Source organism: Nestor notabilis, unplaced genomic scaffold, assembly GCF_000696875.1.
Source record: "Nestor notabilis isolate BGI_N333 unplaced genomic scaffold, ASM69687v1 scaffold14340, whole genome shotgun sequence".
Classification (NCBI taxonomy): Eukaryota; Metazoa; Chordata; class Aves; order Psittaciformes; family Psittacidae; genus Nestor; species Nestor notabilis.
Genome location: NW_009910755.1, coordinates 3,241 through 21,793, shown reverse-complemented (window position 1 = coordinate 21,793; position 18,553 = coordinate 3,241). Strand labels below are relative to the sequence as shown.

The 18,553-nt window shown below is 39.3% G+C and overlaps 1 protein-coding gene across 1 annotated transcript in view; it reads right to left on the bottom strand.

Annotated features, from left to right (window-relative positions):
- NRG4 (neuregulin 4) overlaps positions 1 to 16,106 on the bottom strand; it is a 16,645-nt gene extending 539 nt beyond the window's left edge. The window contains exons 1-3 of the mRNA XM_010011526.1: positions 16,097 to 16,106; positions 11,955 to 12,048; positions 3,958 to 4,107 (exon numbers count right to left, since the gene is read on the bottom strand). Coding sequence (XP_010009828.1) covers positions 3,958 to 4,107; positions 11,955 to 12,048; positions 16,097 to 16,106 — 254 coding nt within the window. The remainder of the gene's footprint in view (positions 1 to 3,957; positions 4,108 to 11,954; positions 12,049 to 16,096) is intronic.
- Between the last annotated feature and the right edge of the window lie 2,447 nt (positions 16,107 to 18,553).

Here is an 18,553-nt window from a genome sequence, read left to right as displayed (position 1 = left end):
CTTTCCCTTTCTTTTAATAGTAATTAGACATCTGCTCTCTTGAGAAGAGTCACGAGCTCTCCTCCTTTCTGTCCAGTTCGTGTCCTGTGGTGTTATACCTCCTCCACAAAGTCTGTTGTCTTGGATAGCTTAAATGGCTTTATTCCTAGACCCTGTTGTTTTGCCTGGCTGAGTTCCTGTTCATCAGTATTATACTCACCTTACAGGTAATGTGCCATTTCAACATGGACTTTTAATAACGTATACAGGTGAACTGCAGATTTATTTTAGTTTTCCCTAGGGTTTTCTCTGTTCCTCTAAGCTCTGGTGTCCAGGTCTCTATAATGTTTCTAAACAAAAGCTAGCTTATGTGAAATCTGTACTCATCACCTATCTTATTGCTCTCCCAGGAACTCTTGCACAGTATGTTTCTGGAGAAAGAAGGCCAGGTGGACCTGCACTGAAAGGTGAAATGCTTGTAGCAAAATCTGCTCTTTCTTACCTCAGTAATAATGTAATAGCAAGGATTTTTGCACACTTTCCTGTTTTCCCCAGGTTAACTGATAGGCTTTATCGGAACCACTGCGTGTCATGGTGTGTATGTGTTTGAAGATAGAGAGTAGCTAGAGCTGGATGTGCTCTGCCTCCATACACTCTGCTCTGCTAACATGTTATGCAGGTCCTGGGCCTAAACACACACAAAAGCCTACTCTAATCCAAGACATTTTTTCAGTGTTGAATAGCAAATCACTCTCAGAAAACCAGTTCTGATTGAAAATATATATATGTGGATAAGTTTTACATTCACAATGTAAATATTTGACTATCTTTGTTAAAATGAAATTGTTGGCATGGTGCCATGTCTTCTGGTGAATCTCGGTGGTTAGAAATAGCAATAGTTTTATGTGCCGAGCTTGTACAGGAAGGTGGCAAACAGAGCTGAGCATGATCTTTAAAGACTGGGATTCTCCCTTTGAGAGAGAAGCCACATTTCTTGCCTACGAAATAACACACTCCTGGAGAAAACTTGATGATGTAACATAGGAATGTTACTTCAGTGTGCTGGGCTGGTTCTCTCTCCACCCTTGTATCAGAATGGATTTGTCTGTAGGGAGCATTAAATGCACTTGCACATTCCTGGTCCTGAAATCTGCCCCAAGCAGCCTGAGAGGAAGAAAACTTAGAAAGGAAATACAGGTGAATACAAGTGATGACAGGGACAGAAAACTGATCTCCTAAATTCTAAAAGATTATATGTGGAATTTTAGAGGTTCAATTTCTATATCCTCAATTGCAATTAATATCCCCCTTTTTGCATCCCTCCAGATTGCATTACTGTTCATACTAAAACTGTGCTAGAATCCTCTGCTGAAGGAGCCACAGAAATGCTTACTAACATGCAAGGGGGGGCACCTGTGCTTTCTGATTCTGGATCAAACATACTTGTTAATGAAGTGTAGGAGTGGAAATCGGATAGCACAGGATTTCTCTTAGCATTTTAAATGTAATATATTCTTTGAAGAGGACAAGTCAAGGCTGACACAAACCCACAGCGAACCCTTACAAGTCTCAATTCCACCCTCTTCCAGGATGTTATGATGGTGCTAGATCAAATTTTCTGGGAAAAAATATTAGTGACAGCTGCTAACAATAATCCTTGTTTATAGAGCTGAATAGAGAGGAGTAGGCTAAAGGATTCACTTGAGACTCTTGTATGTTGGTCACTTCAGTCAAGAGATAAAGACTTTTACACGGCAAGTGTTTCTCTTACAGGTGAGTTCTCTAGTAGAAGATGATTGTGCTACGTCAACCTCTGAAGTGTAAAGGTAAGACAAAACTTTGAGCCAGTAATGTCCTTCTGTAGAATCACAGAATGCTTTGGGTTGGAAAGGACCTTAAGATCATCTAGTTCCAACCCCCTGCCATGGGCAGGGGCACCTCACACCAGACCAGGTTGCTCAAGGCTCTGTCCAGCCTGGCCTTGAACACTGCCAGGGATGAAGCATTCACTACTTCTCTGGGCACCCTGTGCCAGCGCCTCAGCACCCTCACAGTAAAGAACTTCTTCCTTGTATCTAACCTGAACTTCCCCTATTTCAGTTTAAACCCATCACCCCTTGTCCTGTTGCTACAGTCCCTGATGAAGAGTTCCTCTCCAGCATCCTTGTAGGCCCGCTTCAACCTGCTGGTCACACTTCTTTAGTGCAAAGAAGGTGATCTTTACACTGATCTTTACGCTATGAGATCTTTTACGAGCTTTCCCAAGCTAGTCTGGTACGTAAGACAGGTTCAAGGGCAACTCTGTTAAGATTGAGTTGCTGCCTTTGTTTTTCTAACAAAGAGGCACTACTACTTGCTTTTCCAGTTAAGAAAAGCTTGAGTAAATTAATTTCCTATGAAGAAGTAGAGTCCTTGGGGTTTGTCTTCCAACTGTCTAATAAAAGACTTGCCTGTCACTGCTGTTATTCTCAGCTTCTGTACTTTGCAATGCAAGGATCTTTGCCTGTAAAACTCAGTAAATCTATCTCCAGCCTTCCCCTAAGTTTACTGTATGCAGGAGGAAAGGGATCTTTTAACAGATTACTCTCTGAAGTCTGCTCCCTGAAGACGATTTTCCTCTTCTCAGAGGTAAGCTTTAAAGAAATACTCTCTGTACCTCTATGAGACTTGAATAACTTTTTTCTTTAGTTAAAGCTGTATTCCATCTGCAAATGTTGTTTAGCAAACTGATGCCGTGGTGTTCCACAGCTGAGACAGGATTAATTGAACTAAAATGACAAAGCAGTATCCTCTGCAATGAGAGTTTTTAATACAAACTCTGTTTTATCAAATACTCTCTCTTCTAAATATATTCAGCTATGGGAAAAACTGGCATTCAGTGGGTTTCCATGACAGCAGCTGAGGTAAAACTAGACCAGCTATTCCAAAGGTCGCTCATTGAAAGGCACTGATCAGAGAGGTTGATTTGGCAATGTGATTACGGGAGAGCAAAGAATAGAATTGCAAGAACCTTAGGTTATCATGACCAAGAAGAAATGCAGCATAGGAGAAAGAGGAAGTAGCTGCAAGTCTGTGGTGGTTAAGAACTATAGGGGCTAGTAAGTTGCCTCATAAAGGCATAAATACATATTAATAGTATATGACAAAATGAGCTCTTACAAAAAGTGCTGTACTCAAAAAACAAGAGGGGATGTAGGAGGTGATTTGCATACATGAATGCTGAGAGTAACTGAAGACAGTAAGATTGTTTGGGTTTGGTATACGTGGACTCATATTTGTACAGCATCAGGAGCTGACTTAATCCCAGAATCTGCTTGTGTGTCTTCATTGAAAGTCCTAATAGTCCTAAAATTCTACTAACCCCAAAGCTGCATCACTTGCTGTCTAGCACTGATGTTTTCTTACTACTCAAACATGCATCATCCTGGACAAATGAGTTAGTCTTCTGACCTGTTCTAGATGATAGTTAGTTAATGAGCATTTACCTAGGATTTTTCTTGAATTTGATTTTTCCTTAGTTTTCCTTTTTAAACCAGAAGTCGTAAAGGAATTGGGAGCTAATGGCCCCGGTTGGTTTGGCTGGCAATTCAATGCAGTGGAACAGTTTCTGATCGCCACGCACTTTAGTAATTTGCTTCTACTTCTCAATCTTTGAACAACATAAGGGTTGACTAAAGTTTTGCAATGTTGCATTAATTCTGAGCAGACTGTAAAAATCTCTCAGAAATGGGTGTACTATTTGTCTTTTTTAAAAAGCAACTCTAGGTACTAGCTTAGAAAAGACATTGAGACTACTGCAAGCCAGTAAGTAAAATATCACAAGCAACAAGTTGAATCATCCACATTAATTATGCTGAATAACCATACAAACCTTATGGATAATTCATTACATACTTTTACATTCAAATAATTAGTACATGATTACCAGAAGAAATTTCTACTTGATTAAATAGCTTCAGCACTCTGAAGCACTTTTACCTGCAAAGGAAGTAGAATGCTCCAATTACAAGAACTCCTAGAAGAAGCAGTGAAGCCAAGAAAGCTGCAAACAGGTCACCTTTAGCTTGGGACTTGATGCTGGGCAGCAAAACTTCCTCACAGCGGGCTCCTGTGTAGTTCTCAATACACCTGGGAAACCAAATTTTATTTGGATTAGATGGTAACTTGTCATCTAATATGAAAAGCACAAAGGCTTCTTTGGGTCTTAAAGGGGAAGAGAACTTGCTACAGCATAATTCAAGGTCTATATTTGCTTCACAGCAAGTTTTCTTCTGAAATTTCCACTCACCTCACATTTCTGGAACAAAGGGAACAGGCATGTTGGGCATCAAGTTTACATTCTGATCCATATTGCGTTTATATCTTAAACCATATCCTTCATAATACCTTCATTGGATTAGCAATATGCTTCACAAAGGTGTACCTGGGAGTTAAATCTGCCTCCTCCACTGGAAGATTTAATTAATTAAATTCCCCTCTTCAATGTTAACTGTGTCATCCCACTGGTTCTCACACAATAGTCATGCTTTCTTTTCTCACTTTCATGTAACTTCAGCTAAATTAATTGAGACACAGTACACCTTAAATTGCACGAGTAGTTTATGCAGTGTAATAATGACAGAACATGTTACGTGCTTAGTGAATGGCCCTCTCTTGGAAAGATGTAGCTAAAAGTCTTCTCTACTATGCTTATTTTATGTACTGAACTTCTGAAAACTTCTTCTGAAGGAGGATTGAAATGAATATGGTATTTATTTTACCATGGTCAAATGGTACGATGTTTTGTTAAAAATAAGTAAAATTAATGGCTTAGTAATTCATGTTGAGTCAAAAACAGATAGGTTGAAGCTAAATTAATCATAGAATTGTTTAGGTTGGAAAAGACCTTTAAGATAATCAAGTCCAACAGTTGACCCAGCACTGCCAAGTCCACCACGAAACCGTGTCCTGAAGTGCCACATCTATATGTCGTTTAAATATCTCCAAGGGTGGTGACTCAGCCACTTCCCTGGGCAGCCAGTCTTCATTTGTCTTACATTTTTCACTTCTTCTTCTATGTTTTCTTAAAGAATTTATAGCATTACAGAAAATGAGAAGCACTTCACTCAATAACTACATTCTCCACGTATCTTTTATGTATGTAAATTTGCTTCTCTCTGTTTGTATTGCTAAAGATCTTGCTCCTTCTTGCTATTTCTGGCACTGAAGTCATAATAATCGGTGACATAAGCAATTGCATTGGCAGCTGCAAGGTATAATTTCACATGAGGGATAAAGAAGGTTGAGTGGTGAGGAACTGCTAAAAAAGAAGAAAGATGTCTAGCATATCTGAATAAGAGAAAGGCATCACCGTGAGCATACCAACATGCACGCTTGGTGTGACTCCCAGCATTGCTTCCTGTACATTGACCACTATTTCAGTACTACTGGTCTAAACTATTGCACAGGGAATTACTACCATTTTGTTTTGGAAATAAAATGGAAGATTTAGACATTAGGGAAAAAAAAAAAGGTAATCATCATCATATATTAAAGCTGTGCAAGTGATCAAACAGCCACCATTTGCTAAGGATGATGCGAGACTTTTCAAAGTTACTATATTTGACTGCTGGGAGAAGGAAGGGTAGTCAAGGCTGCTCTGATTGCTGGAGATAATGTTCCAGATATTTACGGTAGGTATAGTGGCATTTCACTGGCCTATTTCTGAAATACTGCAGAATACTTTAAGAATAGAAGTGCAGTTTGAGTGGGGCATTGTTCTCTGGCAAGTGAGAGAGAAATGCTTTGGAAAGCTGAATAGAATAACAGGGACAGAAAATGGAATATAAAATTCACAGAAGTATTCTTGAATACCAATGGAAACTGGAGAAAAATGCAAGTCTAAAATAATACAGGAAAAAAAAAATAAATAGGTTTTGGCATCAGGATAATGCTCAGGGAAAAGTTCTAGAGAACAAGTCTAAAGGGTAAGTCAGTAGCCTAGAGAGAAAACTGAAGGAAGAGGAAGAAAAGGCAGTCCTTCTGGGTGCAGGGAGTTGCACATAGGATTAGGTAAAAGGCCAGGCTTAAGAGAACTGTTGTGATACGTGAGTTGGCATGAGCAGTGCATGGAAGCCATATTCATGTCCTGGGAAATACCATAGGAAAAAAATTGGGAATGTGATGACAGTGTAGCAAAAAGGTCACTGAGATTGTAGCCACTTTCTACTAAACAGCAAACAGAACCAGATGCTTAAGGTAGTCACAAGTCTTCAAGAGGGAGAGGAGCCACAATATGAATCCAAAGTTATAGCAAAGGGGAAAAGACCCTCACTAATGAGCATACAAAACTTAAAACATCCTGGATGCTGAACGTATTAATTCTTCCTGGATGTAACCAAAACAAGTTTTAGAACTATGTTTTCCATGACTTGCCAGTCAAATAGTATTTGACTGTGTGCAATGGATTAGGGATTACAAAGCTTCTCAGCTACTTTCTCTAGGCTGACCTGTTGATGTGCTTGCTGAAACTGATTTCCATGCTATGTAGAACATACTTCCAAGTAACCTAAAAATGATGGAGGTTTTCATAGAAATGGGAAAATTGAAATGAGGTGTCTCTTGGTAACGTTTAAACAAAATTATAGCTAATATGACCCTACCCACAGGCTCTGCAATAGTATGGGCATTTCTGAAAATCCAGATATTAGTTATGAAGTCATTAATGCTGATGTACAAACAGGGGAAGTACTATGTTAAATGTAGAAGCAGCTGATGCATTAAGACAAGTAAAAAAGGGAAAGGTTTCTACTTTAAGTCCTTTCCTGAAACGGGTGGGAAAGAAACTAAGCAGACTTCAGTAATCAGCATTGGAACTCACTTATCCTGTTGCATTAGCAGAGCTCCAGTAATTTCAGTGGAGTTACATTCAAAGTGACTGCAAGCAAGACAGAAAAGTAGTCTCTAACAAGCAATTGGGCTGTGAACATAATCCGGATTGATGGTAACTATACAGTGTCTTGTAGAGGTAGTCAGTTTTACTATACACAGCCTTAAAAGTCAATAGCAGCTCGTAGTTTATCTTGTTTATAAGGGATGCCAGAAAGTAGAGCCCAAGTTAAGCACGACACCCTTGTAGTTGTTAATGTGGCAGGCAGCTGTGTTTCTTGCACTTGAATGAATGAGAGCAAAAACCAGAGACCTGCTTCTAGGCTATAGTAAGAGGGAGTTCTGCTAATTTAAGTCTTGTGGTCACTAGGCCACGGGCTGCTGTTGCACAACAGCTGCATGTTCTTAGCCTGCTCTTTCAGCATGTGCTGTCCGTTGGCTTTAAATGGTCCTATGTAGCATTCCAAAGTTGATTTTTACAATGTAAAAAAGGTCTTTCGTCCTGTAAGAAATTTCCATGTATTACTCAGTTGGAGTTGAAAGACAACTGCTTTCAGTGTTTGAGGTAAAGCTGTGAGACTAGAAACTCCCATTTTCAGACAGCATCCAGATTTCTGCTTTCCTAGGTGCCTGCACACACCCACCTCTTTTCAGCTGAGATGAGCCAGCCTGAACTGTTCTATACAAAAGTACAATAGGGGCTGTGCTGGAGACAAAACACTAACATAATACACCTAAAGAAATCCACAGACTCTTTCAACATAGGGTATTAATCCAAACTACCCTTATCAGCATCAATGCAAGGTAGAAGGAAATAGATTGCATTGGATAAAATGTCAGGAGATAACCATCGGGTCTGCAATTATATTAATCCTTTACAATCTGATCAGTAATTAAAATATAATAGCCCTCCAATAACACAGGGCATTACTGCTGTCTCATTTGCAGATGCAGTTCATGAGACAGTGCAAGTGTCTGATTTACATAAGAAGGTTTCTTTCTCTTCCAGACTCTAAGGTGGGCGTCATACGTGAGTACCTGACAGACTTTAAACATGGAAGTAGGGTTTGAGTCAAATGTGCACACAGGCTCCCATTGCTTGAGACTGTACTACGAGAGTCTTGATTTTAGTTTTCCTTTAGCCTTTGGTCAGGAAAAACCTGGATGCTTTTAGGTATAAAAATTATTTGCATGTAAATATAAAGCTCTGAGGAGAAGAAGACAGCTGAAAAATTATCTGCTTGTCAAAGCAATTCAGATTACACGGCTGAGAGCTTCAAAATCACCATAATCTTCCATTTGCAGCAGGCTCCTAAAAATCGTCCTAATCCATACACTTATAAGGGCATCTAGCACGTATGAAAAAGAATTTAAAGTGAATGAACAATGGCAAAGTTAATTGGAAGCCCCAAGCAGCCTTTAAAACAGTTTTCTGTTCAGAGCAGTTTCAAAACTGTTACTCTGAAGCTGTATTTATATACAAGGAGTAAAATAAAAATGCTACTACTTAAGAAAAGGTGAAAGAATGGGTTACTTGCCCCGAGAACTCCCTTAGCTAAGTTGTTTGTATGGCAAGCTTTAGTGTATCTGGTGATGATATTAATTCTGATCACTAATACTTTTCAAACACATAAGGTAATCTTCCATTTTATGTTTTATGGACCATTAAAAATAGATCTTGATAGTGACTTTTTTTGGTTATACTTTTGGGGTGTGTTCTAATTTTTGTTCCTAATCTAACTTTCGTTCCTACTTTTCAAGCTAAAAGCAAAACTGAACAGTACTAATTGGACACTTCGTTTTCAGAAGGGCCTGGGGTATGTGAAAGTATAGTTTGGGAGGCAGAGAAAGAGGAAAAGCCCAGATGAGTGGGAAGCCCTTCACTGGCAACGTGCAGCGGGTATATTCTGAAGGCTGACGCCACAGCAAGTATGTCACTTGTGGTGGGGAGGTTTGAAAAAGGGAATGAAAGCCCGATCTCAGAGGAAGAGCCAGATGAGGATGGAGTATACTGAAAGTGATGGAAGGAATTTGCATGGGATTTATTGGGTTAGTATAGGAAAGGTAGAGGAGAGATCTGGTTGGGGTAGAAGCAAAGGAAGGGGAAAGTAAAGATAGCCTTTAACTGTACACTGAAATTCCAGGGAGATTTCCAAAGTGCCTCTGTCTCTTGCAGTACTGAGCCTGAATGCACTGCCCTCTGCAGAATATGAGCCCTTCCTCAAAAGGAGAGCATTCACTGTGAAATCCTGTGTGTGCTGCCCTCAGAAGCAGAGGAGCTGTGTTTGTGTGGCCTTATACCATCTGCATTTGTCTGAAATAAAGAGGGCTCTCAGAAATCTGCCATGCATAAGACAAAAAGGAAGTACCAAAGCTTCCCCTCAGAGAACAAAAGCTTTGCTTAATTCTGCACTGCATTAATTAATGGGACAGCTGTGCATTAGGTGCTGAGGCAAACAGCTTTCAGCTCCATGTTTTAGGATACACCTGAGGCAGCTGCTTTTTCCATCCTTCTCCATTCTGCTGTGTATTTATTTAGTACATTTGAAGCGCATCTTGCTCACGGTGAAAGGTGTATCTTCTGCTACTGAGAGCAGGAACTCATTGTTAGGGAAGGGATGGGGAGGACGGCAGCTGAGCAACTTCATCTTTTAATACACACCAGCTCTATTTAAAATCTGCTGATGTCGCACAGGGCAGGGGGGCCAACTAATGTTTATTTCTGTTAAATCTCTACCTCGGGTATATATTCATTTCTGAATAGTAAAAGTACCCGAAATTCCCAAAGTAAGCAGTGGCTCTTGATTTGTTACCATGCTACAAGCCACAGATTTCTGAAGAATGATGCAGTTTTGCTCATTACATTGTGAACTTACTTGCAGTGATGTCACATCAAGTAATCTGGGCTGTGTTTAGCACAACTCGTTTGTGTCAATAAGTAGCCTGTCAAGGTAAATGTGTTTTAAGGTATTTTTACAGTCTGGTAGTCCGTTCTTGCTCCATTTCCCCTTTTAATCAATGCTGTACTAATGACCATTCAGCCTTTGATTCCAAAAGTGATACAGTTTTTCCAGTGGTGGGAGATGAGCATCTGAGGACACTTGGAAGCTTTAGAGGGGGTTTGACAGAAGCCTGCCTCAAAGAAACTTTGCACCAGCGCGTGATGGTGCCAGCCTTGAAGTTCCAAAGCACCCAATATTTTCCTGAATTCTGCTGAATAGTGATACATTTTTTCTGTTGTTTCTATTCACATCACTGCTGATTACTAAGATATCTGTGTGTAAACAAAACCTTTCTCATCTATAATTAGCCTTCTCTGACTGATTAAGGAACATGCCTAGAATGAGGACATGCTTAAATAGAATGCTGCTATTTTAACCCATATAACTTCGGAATCAACCACTAAATACAGAAGAAAAATACTTGGCAATTTAAATGCAGTAAGATTGCCTGAGTATAACAGAAATGCTCTGGGGATGTTGCGTTTCTGCTTCAGCAGATTATAAAATCCTCTAGTACCTGAACTACAAATTTCTTCATTTGGAGCCACTTTAAAAAGTGGAAATTATCCATGGTGACTAGCTTGTGCTCCTGAAAAATGTATTGTTCTGAGTATTTGTAACCTCATATTTACAGTCCTTGCATCAAATACACCTTCCTCATAACACAGTCTGGCAACGGTTGAGAGGGTGCTTTGAAATGCTGTCGTGCTGTTTAGTCTAACCATTGGTTTTTAATTGAAGTATTTTAATGTTGTAATATGGGGTTCCTTCTAGGAAAAGAACGTGCAGATTTCAACACGCTTTGCTTTTTGTGGCTGTAGTATTCATTTTACATTGCATAAGCTTGCGAGGTTTAGCAGTTAGAATAAATCATTGTCACCATACAGCACTTCCGAGCTTCACCCTCACTTCTGGCTCTGATTCACTGTGTGACATTGGACAATATGCCTAATGACAGCAGTGTGCTGTGTATATTTTTCACTGAGCATTTACCTCAAAATTGCCTCTTCTCTCTCATTTACTAGATGAGTTTACAGGATTGAGTTTAAACGTTTAAATTGAACTGTCCCAAACAAAAGAAAGAAATGCTTTAAAGATTTTGTTTTCTCCTTCAACTGTTTGATCCAGTTATCATTAGTCATAGCTCAAGACTGATGAGGAAGCAGAAGTTACCATGGAAGAAAAACAGGTAGTATCCTTAGTGTACGTAATACATGTCTGAATGCCTGCTGTTACGTTAAGTAAGCCCATTAAATTAACCATAATTTATTTTGAGGAATGCTAACTCAGAATTAGGAAATGCAGAACCATGAAAAATGACAATTTAATTTAGCATCATCTTATGCCTTGGTAAATGAGAAAATAAAAGGATAGGGCAGTATTTGTGCAGGATGTGTACCCACGTGAAAAAATAGGAAATGCTTCTTTGACAGCGTGCTACATGGGCTTCAAAAAGAATGGTCCCATAGATGAATGGTGTAAGACATGTCTGTATTTGCTGCCTTGATGTTTCTTTATCAAGTGGTCTTTGGCTGTCACTATAAAGCTGCCCTCTGAGTATTTCAGTGACATTCAGAAAACATAGGAAGTCTTGCATTACATTCTTTTTTTTACCCCCCTTAAAAGATAATATTCCTTTCTGTGCCTCTTCATTTTGTTCAGGTCAAGCCATTTTATGTTCTAAGAATTTCTGCAATGTAATTCATCTGAAAGAAAAACTGGGAATGTACTTTGCCTTTCTGAATGCCTTTCCTACAGTCTATCCTCTGAGAGGCAAAGGGTATTTTGTTCCTTTCTGTATTGTAATGAGAGGAGGAAATATGGCTCTAAATATAGAGAGCATATGAGTGCATACATAACTGAGTCTTATTGCACCTGTCAAACAGGTATACACCAAGTATACACATTTATTGTTCTCATATTGTCATGTCTCTGCAAACTAGATAAGTAATCGAGCATGAATTGCTGGATATGGAACAGCCATAGTAACAGGTATTTTCTTTTATATAACATTTTAGCCATAATTTCTTAGTGGAGCAAAATGGAGAAACAGTCTTTAGGCAGCTACAGGCCAATACTTAAACACACACACTTAGTTTCACTGACCTGCAGAATGGACTGGATACAGTAGGAATCATGTAACAAATCCCTCCGTTTAGACAAAAAGATCTGTAACTGGTGCCACAGAGTTCTTCATGATCTTGAAAATAAGACCAAAACAGGCACAGGTTAAAATGGAGACTTCTGTATCTTTATCAGTGAAAGGGGATCTTAATTGTACTTTTAGGGAGGGAGGGTGGCTTCCTTAAAAAAATACAATAAACCCCCACAAAAACACACCCCACCCCCCAAAAAAACCAACCCCCAGAACAATTCACCACACACAAACAAATAAGATACCAGTCTTGCCTTCCAGGCCAGCTACATGGAACACTTCCTATCTTGCAGAATTGTTTCATGTAATGATATGCAAGAAGACCATATATTTATCGTCATATCAGACATGAAGCACCTAAATTTTATTAATAAATGCAAAATTTCTCTTGCAGTGAGAGGAGCTTTTGGGTTCTCCGTTACTTGCTTTGGCTTTCACGACCACAGAGTGTACCGAGTACAGTGACTCACGTGATGGACCTGTAGGAAGCCTGGTTTGTCCTGTTCCAGTGGCACAAACTCTCTTTCGCTTAACTAGCTTCTGGGAGAGAATCAATCAGTACAGAAAAACCCAGAAGAGTCTCAGGTGTGGACCAGGACATTCTGAGCCTGCTGCAGGCTGTGTTAAGAGCTGAATCATAAGAGCACAGTTGGACACCAGCAGGTTTTCCCGACCCGGTTTTTCACAACCAGTGCAGGAGCTAGCCTCTGAAGTGTCACTTAGGTAGAAGATTGCCTCTTACAATGTTGTTACCACAGATCTTAAAAAGGCTTTTTCCTAACTTGGTAGACTTACTGTATTGTTAGGGTGTTAAACACAATTAAGCATTCTAACAATACCCCAAATACAGGATAGTACTGTTGGCACCTGTAGCAGTGGTTGTCTATTTTGTGCTTAAAAATAATATCTAACTGTAAATTTGAATTTAATTATGCTACATTTAATGCATCAGCAATTCACTTTTTATATATGCACATATATTTTTATATAGATCTTCAATCTTAGGAAACCACAATACCTCAATGAAAACAAAACCAGAGCAGTTTTCTGACATCACAACTATGAGAATTATGTGCTGCCTCACACTTCAGGTGTTGGTTTCGCTATTATTTCTCCCAGAAGTTCTGACAATAAGAATTCTGCTGTCTCACTATTTATGTATAGAGGACACATTCTAGACAAGATATAGTGTTGTTTAAGAGGAAACAAGATTTTAATAGTCTTATTTTTCCTTCAGGAAAAGGAGTTAGGGCTCATTCTCCTCTATTCCTGAAGAAGAAAGTGAGGAATGTGGCCATAAGACATTCTACCCCAGAGGGAACTTCTACAGCTTTGTCTAAAAAATAAATCCGACTTTACTAAGAGCAGCAGAAAAGCTAAGCTACTTCTAAGCATCCTGCATCCTGCTATTCTCGAGACCATCTCTAGTAATTCCACTCTCCCATCTTCTCATACAGTGTTCCATTTCTATGAAGGCATATTTGACATAGAAGAGTGAGTCACATTACAGAATGTTATCCTTAATCTTTACATTATTTTAAGATGAAGGCAGTTACACCACAGAGCTCAACAGGCACCCAGATGGTAACTGGACCTTTTTGCACATGTGTAGATAAGGTAAGGAGCTGGAGGAGGGGAGAGGTAAGGCTGGAAAGACCAAGCTGGATGGGGCTTTGAGCAACCTTCTCTAGTGGAAGATGTCCCTGCCCTGGCAGGGGGTTGGATTTGGATAAGCTCTAAGGTCCCTTCCAACACAAACCATTCTATGAATCATATTTGAATTCCTGTTCATGTTTGACCTTGTTGCATTGGCTCGGGATGTGGCATAACAGAAATGTGTGTTCTAATCTACCCTGTTAGAAGGTAAATGGAAATTAATTTTAACTCTGACGCTTTCTTTGCTTGTCTACTGGCAATTAATTTACTGCAAGGTCGCTATCAAAAGACTTTTTATCTTATTTTGCATGCATAACAGTATAATTACAGTAGGAATAAAAAGGTAATGGAAAAAAGCAAGAAGGATTTTAAACAACTGTGTTTTATTTTAGTCTATTCAAACGTAACAGTGGAACTTCTGCAACGCTGTAATTCAACTGAAGGCTGCATCCTTCCTTAAATGAAGGAACTTCGACCTCCTCTTAAGCATCTGAGGGAGTTAAGTGTTGTTGAAATTCTACCACGTGGAAAAGTGAGTTGATGGGAGGTAGGCAACACAGAAAGATCCTTTCAGACAGCTTGTGAAAAGCCTTCAGAGAAATTCTCATGAGAATTAATGAGAACTTGTTAACCTCCTTAAATTCCAGCGTTACAGTTCCATTTCTTCATCTTTATGCAGACATAGGCCTGTCTGACGCTGGCGTAGTGGTGTATTACTGAAGAAAACTAAATGCCTCAAGTCATTCGGATCCCAGAACATTTGGGAGAATGATTGTCTCACTGTTCTGCTGTGAGCTGTGTATTAAGGACCAGCTCTGTGGCCCAACTAGATGTTTCTGTTCTGGCAAAATACCTCAGGCACTCTGTCTTAGGCCTATTAGAGGAGAGTGAGAGGGGTGGAGAGAGAGAACAAAAAGTGCCTAGGAAGACTTCAAAACCCTTCTGATTGTAATTGCAGACAATTTGTCTACAGGCTATTTCTTTCTAGAGCTAGACTTCTTTCCAGTGCTAAGGGAAGAATTGTAACCCTAATTTTAACAGTAATGAGATGTTCAAAGAATTGTCTGTGTAGATCAGGTGCCCCATTTTCCATCCAGTTGTGCTTTTCATTCGTTCTATTTTGTGTGTTAATACTTTGCTACTACTTATTGAAAATATCAGAGTAATACAGTATAAAGTAGATGACAGAATTGTGGAAGTGAGCAACAGAAAATTTGGGGTGCTCTAACTATAAAAATACTAATTACTAGTAGTAGTGGGGTTTGATACAAGTAGAAAATATAAATTATTGTACTCCATACCCATTTTACTGAAATGTGGTCATCTGGATCAAATTTGAAAGCTACAGCACTATTTATAGACAGGAAAGCACGAAAGCAACAGTTTTCCCTTTGAATTTACAGTCAGTGATGCGGAAGAGTACACTGGACAATCAGAAGGGTTCAGTACAAGCCAAAACCCAGTTACACAAGCGTCAGTCAACATATTAGGATTCTTCATTGGGTATGTTGATACATTATATTAATCTAAAAATGCAAATAGTACACTTTGAAGGGGAACTGTGTACTATGTTCAGGCTACATAATCAAGATAGAAAAGCTGTAATAAGTCAGGTGACGACAGGCAATTAAAACAAATAAAAAAGATTTAGCTTTTCAATGAACACAACTCTAGAAACTATCAACTTACATTCTACTTAATATATATGTATGCATTTTTATATGTCCTTCTATGTGAGAGAGAAAATAATGAGTAGTAGGACACAAAAGTTACTTTTCAAAAAGTTGGGGTTTGGCAGGAGAAGAATGAAACCAGATTGTTCTTTCTAATGGTAGACTGTGAATACTTAAAACTGGTAGAAGTAATAGCAGCCTCTAAATACACTGAGTCTCAATTATTCTCTTTGAGGACATGCTTGAAAACCTGTCCCTAAACTATCTTGTCTGTTTGCATTTAAACTTCTGTAACCTGACAGTCCTACCTATTAAAAAGAAAGACAAATAAAGGCTCAACACCACCTTAACCCCCAAAGAACCAAGCCAGCCTTGATAATCCACATGTTGACTCAGCCGTCTTGCCTAGTCCAGAGGCTAAAATACTACAGACTGTCTAATCCTGAAGTCTGCTACTTTCCAAAAGGGAAGGAGGAGGAGTGGAAAACGTTGACAGAAGATAAAGGGGCTGATGCATGCTTCCTCACTTATAAGCAACTTTGAACTATATGCTCATCAATCACGAATAGGAGCCTTGATCAAAGCAAACACCTTACAGAATCTGTACCACTGACTGGTGAACTCCGGTTTGCTGACTAGTAAGCGATGACAGCCTTACACAGCAGTTGTCACAATCCCAATGGCAGCTGTCAAAATCACTGCAGTTTTAAAGAGTTCTAATTATATCTGTATGCACATCCAAGTGAAGGCTTGGAGGAAATTACCTGTGCGCATATTATTCCGACAACAATTTTTGTTCTTGGTCAGAGGCTGTTCTTCTAAAACGGCACCTAAAGACAAACACGTACATTTAGCATGTGATTTTTAACCCGAGTGACTTTTGTTTGAAGAAACAGCTATTGGAATGCAGTGTTGCTGCTGAGCCATTTGTTGTACTTTGACGGTAATATACTGTCATATTACATGTAAGTTCCATTAATTCACAATTAATGGCAAACATTCAAGTCTACTGTCAAGTTCAGTGAACTCCTGAGGGCACTACTACAAGAGGAAACCCCAAGTTGCACCAAAGCATGTGTAAAAAATGAATACTTTTTTTCAAACTGCCATGCTGGTACCTGATGCTTTTAGGCAAGCTCAATTATTGTTTCTGGCTAGCTAATTAAACTGACATTTGTACCCTGAAAGACAGTGCATACAATTAAATCGGTCCTCAGGCTGGTGATTAATCAATCAGGTAAGATTCCTGCCTTTCACAAACGAGAACTTCTTAATTTGTAATTTCTTGGAGAGAATGTGTGTGTTTCACTTGAGTTGTTCCTCATGTTCTGATGTTGGGTGAAATCAGTAACACAGGCCCTGAATTTAGCAGAACTCAGCACGGTCAAGACTTGTACAGTTATTTTTAAAGTAGGGAATAGAAACTCTCTGCCTGGACAGAAACCAATCTTCACTGGACATTGCTAAAAAGAAACTTAAGTTTGTAGACATGCCACCTCTGTAACCATCTAACATTGCTATATTCCCATTTCTTCTAAGGTATGGTCAAGGTTTAGCATACCAGCTGGGTCACTGAACAAGCCTAGTGTGATGGGTCTTCTTTTTTTTAATGTTTGCTCTTTTTTGTCTTAGTTATACTTCAAAGTGTACGTAAGGTAAATATTTAAGCAAACTGTCCTATATTGGAAGAAAGATTTTTTTCCCATTAAATGATCAAATAAATCATCAGCTTTACCAGAAATAATGGCCTGCGCTTTAGCTCTTACTACCAGAAAGGCAACTTTCTGAGGAGGCCCATTGCAAAAGGTATGATGCATTTGTACTTACTGTATAAGCAGACAGTCTGTTTTTCATGGGACCTCAAATGGCTTCTCTAGCTCTTTAAGTGTCCTGTCCACACAAGACAGCCTGAACTGGCAGTTCCCTGTGACACGGGGCTGTAACAGCAGGGTCCCCAGCCAGAGGCTGTCCCCTTGGGCTGTCTCACAGATACACAACTTTGCTTACTTCGTGTACACAACCAGGTACGGTTAACGTAGCATACGGCACAAAGAAAACACCAATGTGATTCACTTCAGAACCCAAATCCTGTTTCTCAAAGGAATCAATCATCCTGGAAGTGGTTATTTTTAGCAGCCAAGAGCTGGATTTTCTCTCTGTGATGGTAAAAAGGCTTCAAATTTACATATAGTGCAATGTGGGTGAGGTTACAACAAACACACATGCAGAGACCAAGTACAGAATAGGATAACACCCTGTTATGCTCACAAATCACTTGCATGTTTTTCTAGGGTTACCAGTACTACAGTTTATTGCTGAATTCAAAACATTCACACACTGTAGTATGTATAAATTACATCATAAAAATATGCAGCAGTCAAAAATCTGATGTAAATTCGTCCTTTATTGGAGCTAGCGGTCCTTTTTAACTTATTTTCCCTTTTCTCTGAATGCTTCACAAAACTGTGTAAGATCTCGTAGCTCTCGTAACAGAAAATACAAATAGGAAGTATCACCTGTATTTTAGACTAGCTCCTTTACCAGATTTAATTAGGACATGGGTCATTGAACAGACAAAGTAACTTGATTTTGCTACTGCAAAAAGGAGAACTCCCATCTCTTTTCCTTCATCTTACCGTCAGTATGCATCTCCACCATCTCCCTGGTGCTGCTACTTGTATAAATTGAACTTTTTCAGGAGATGCTTAAATCCAACTATCCAGCAGAAAATTCCTTAGAAGCAGCTGACAGTTTTCTTCTGGATCAGTGTGTTACATGGTTGTGCTATACGCACCTCATCAGCTGTTTGGACTAGGACTACTTGTAACATGCACTACAAATTGCTTATAAGCTGACTGCAAAGAACAAGACAGTTTGAAGCAGGCTGTGAGACTCCTTCCTAACTGTTAACTTTCAAACTTTCTTCTTTATTTCTTCCTTTTATTCAAAGAAACGGGGTGGTGAAGGAAGGGGGTGAAAATACTTCCTAAACAATCCAAGAGGATGTGTGTGTATATGCATAATTCTCTTCGTGAAGTTCTGACAATCTGGGTCTAAAGATCACTGTCAGAAGAGGTGTTGCTGACAGCGTTCATAGTTGTGGCTTTTTGGGGTTTTTTTCAGACTGAAAAGTAAATTATTAGGTAGTCATGTGTTTATAAGTAAATGTTTTTCTCTGGGTGCTTGCAGTCTGAACAGAAGATCAAGTATGTATCAGTGTC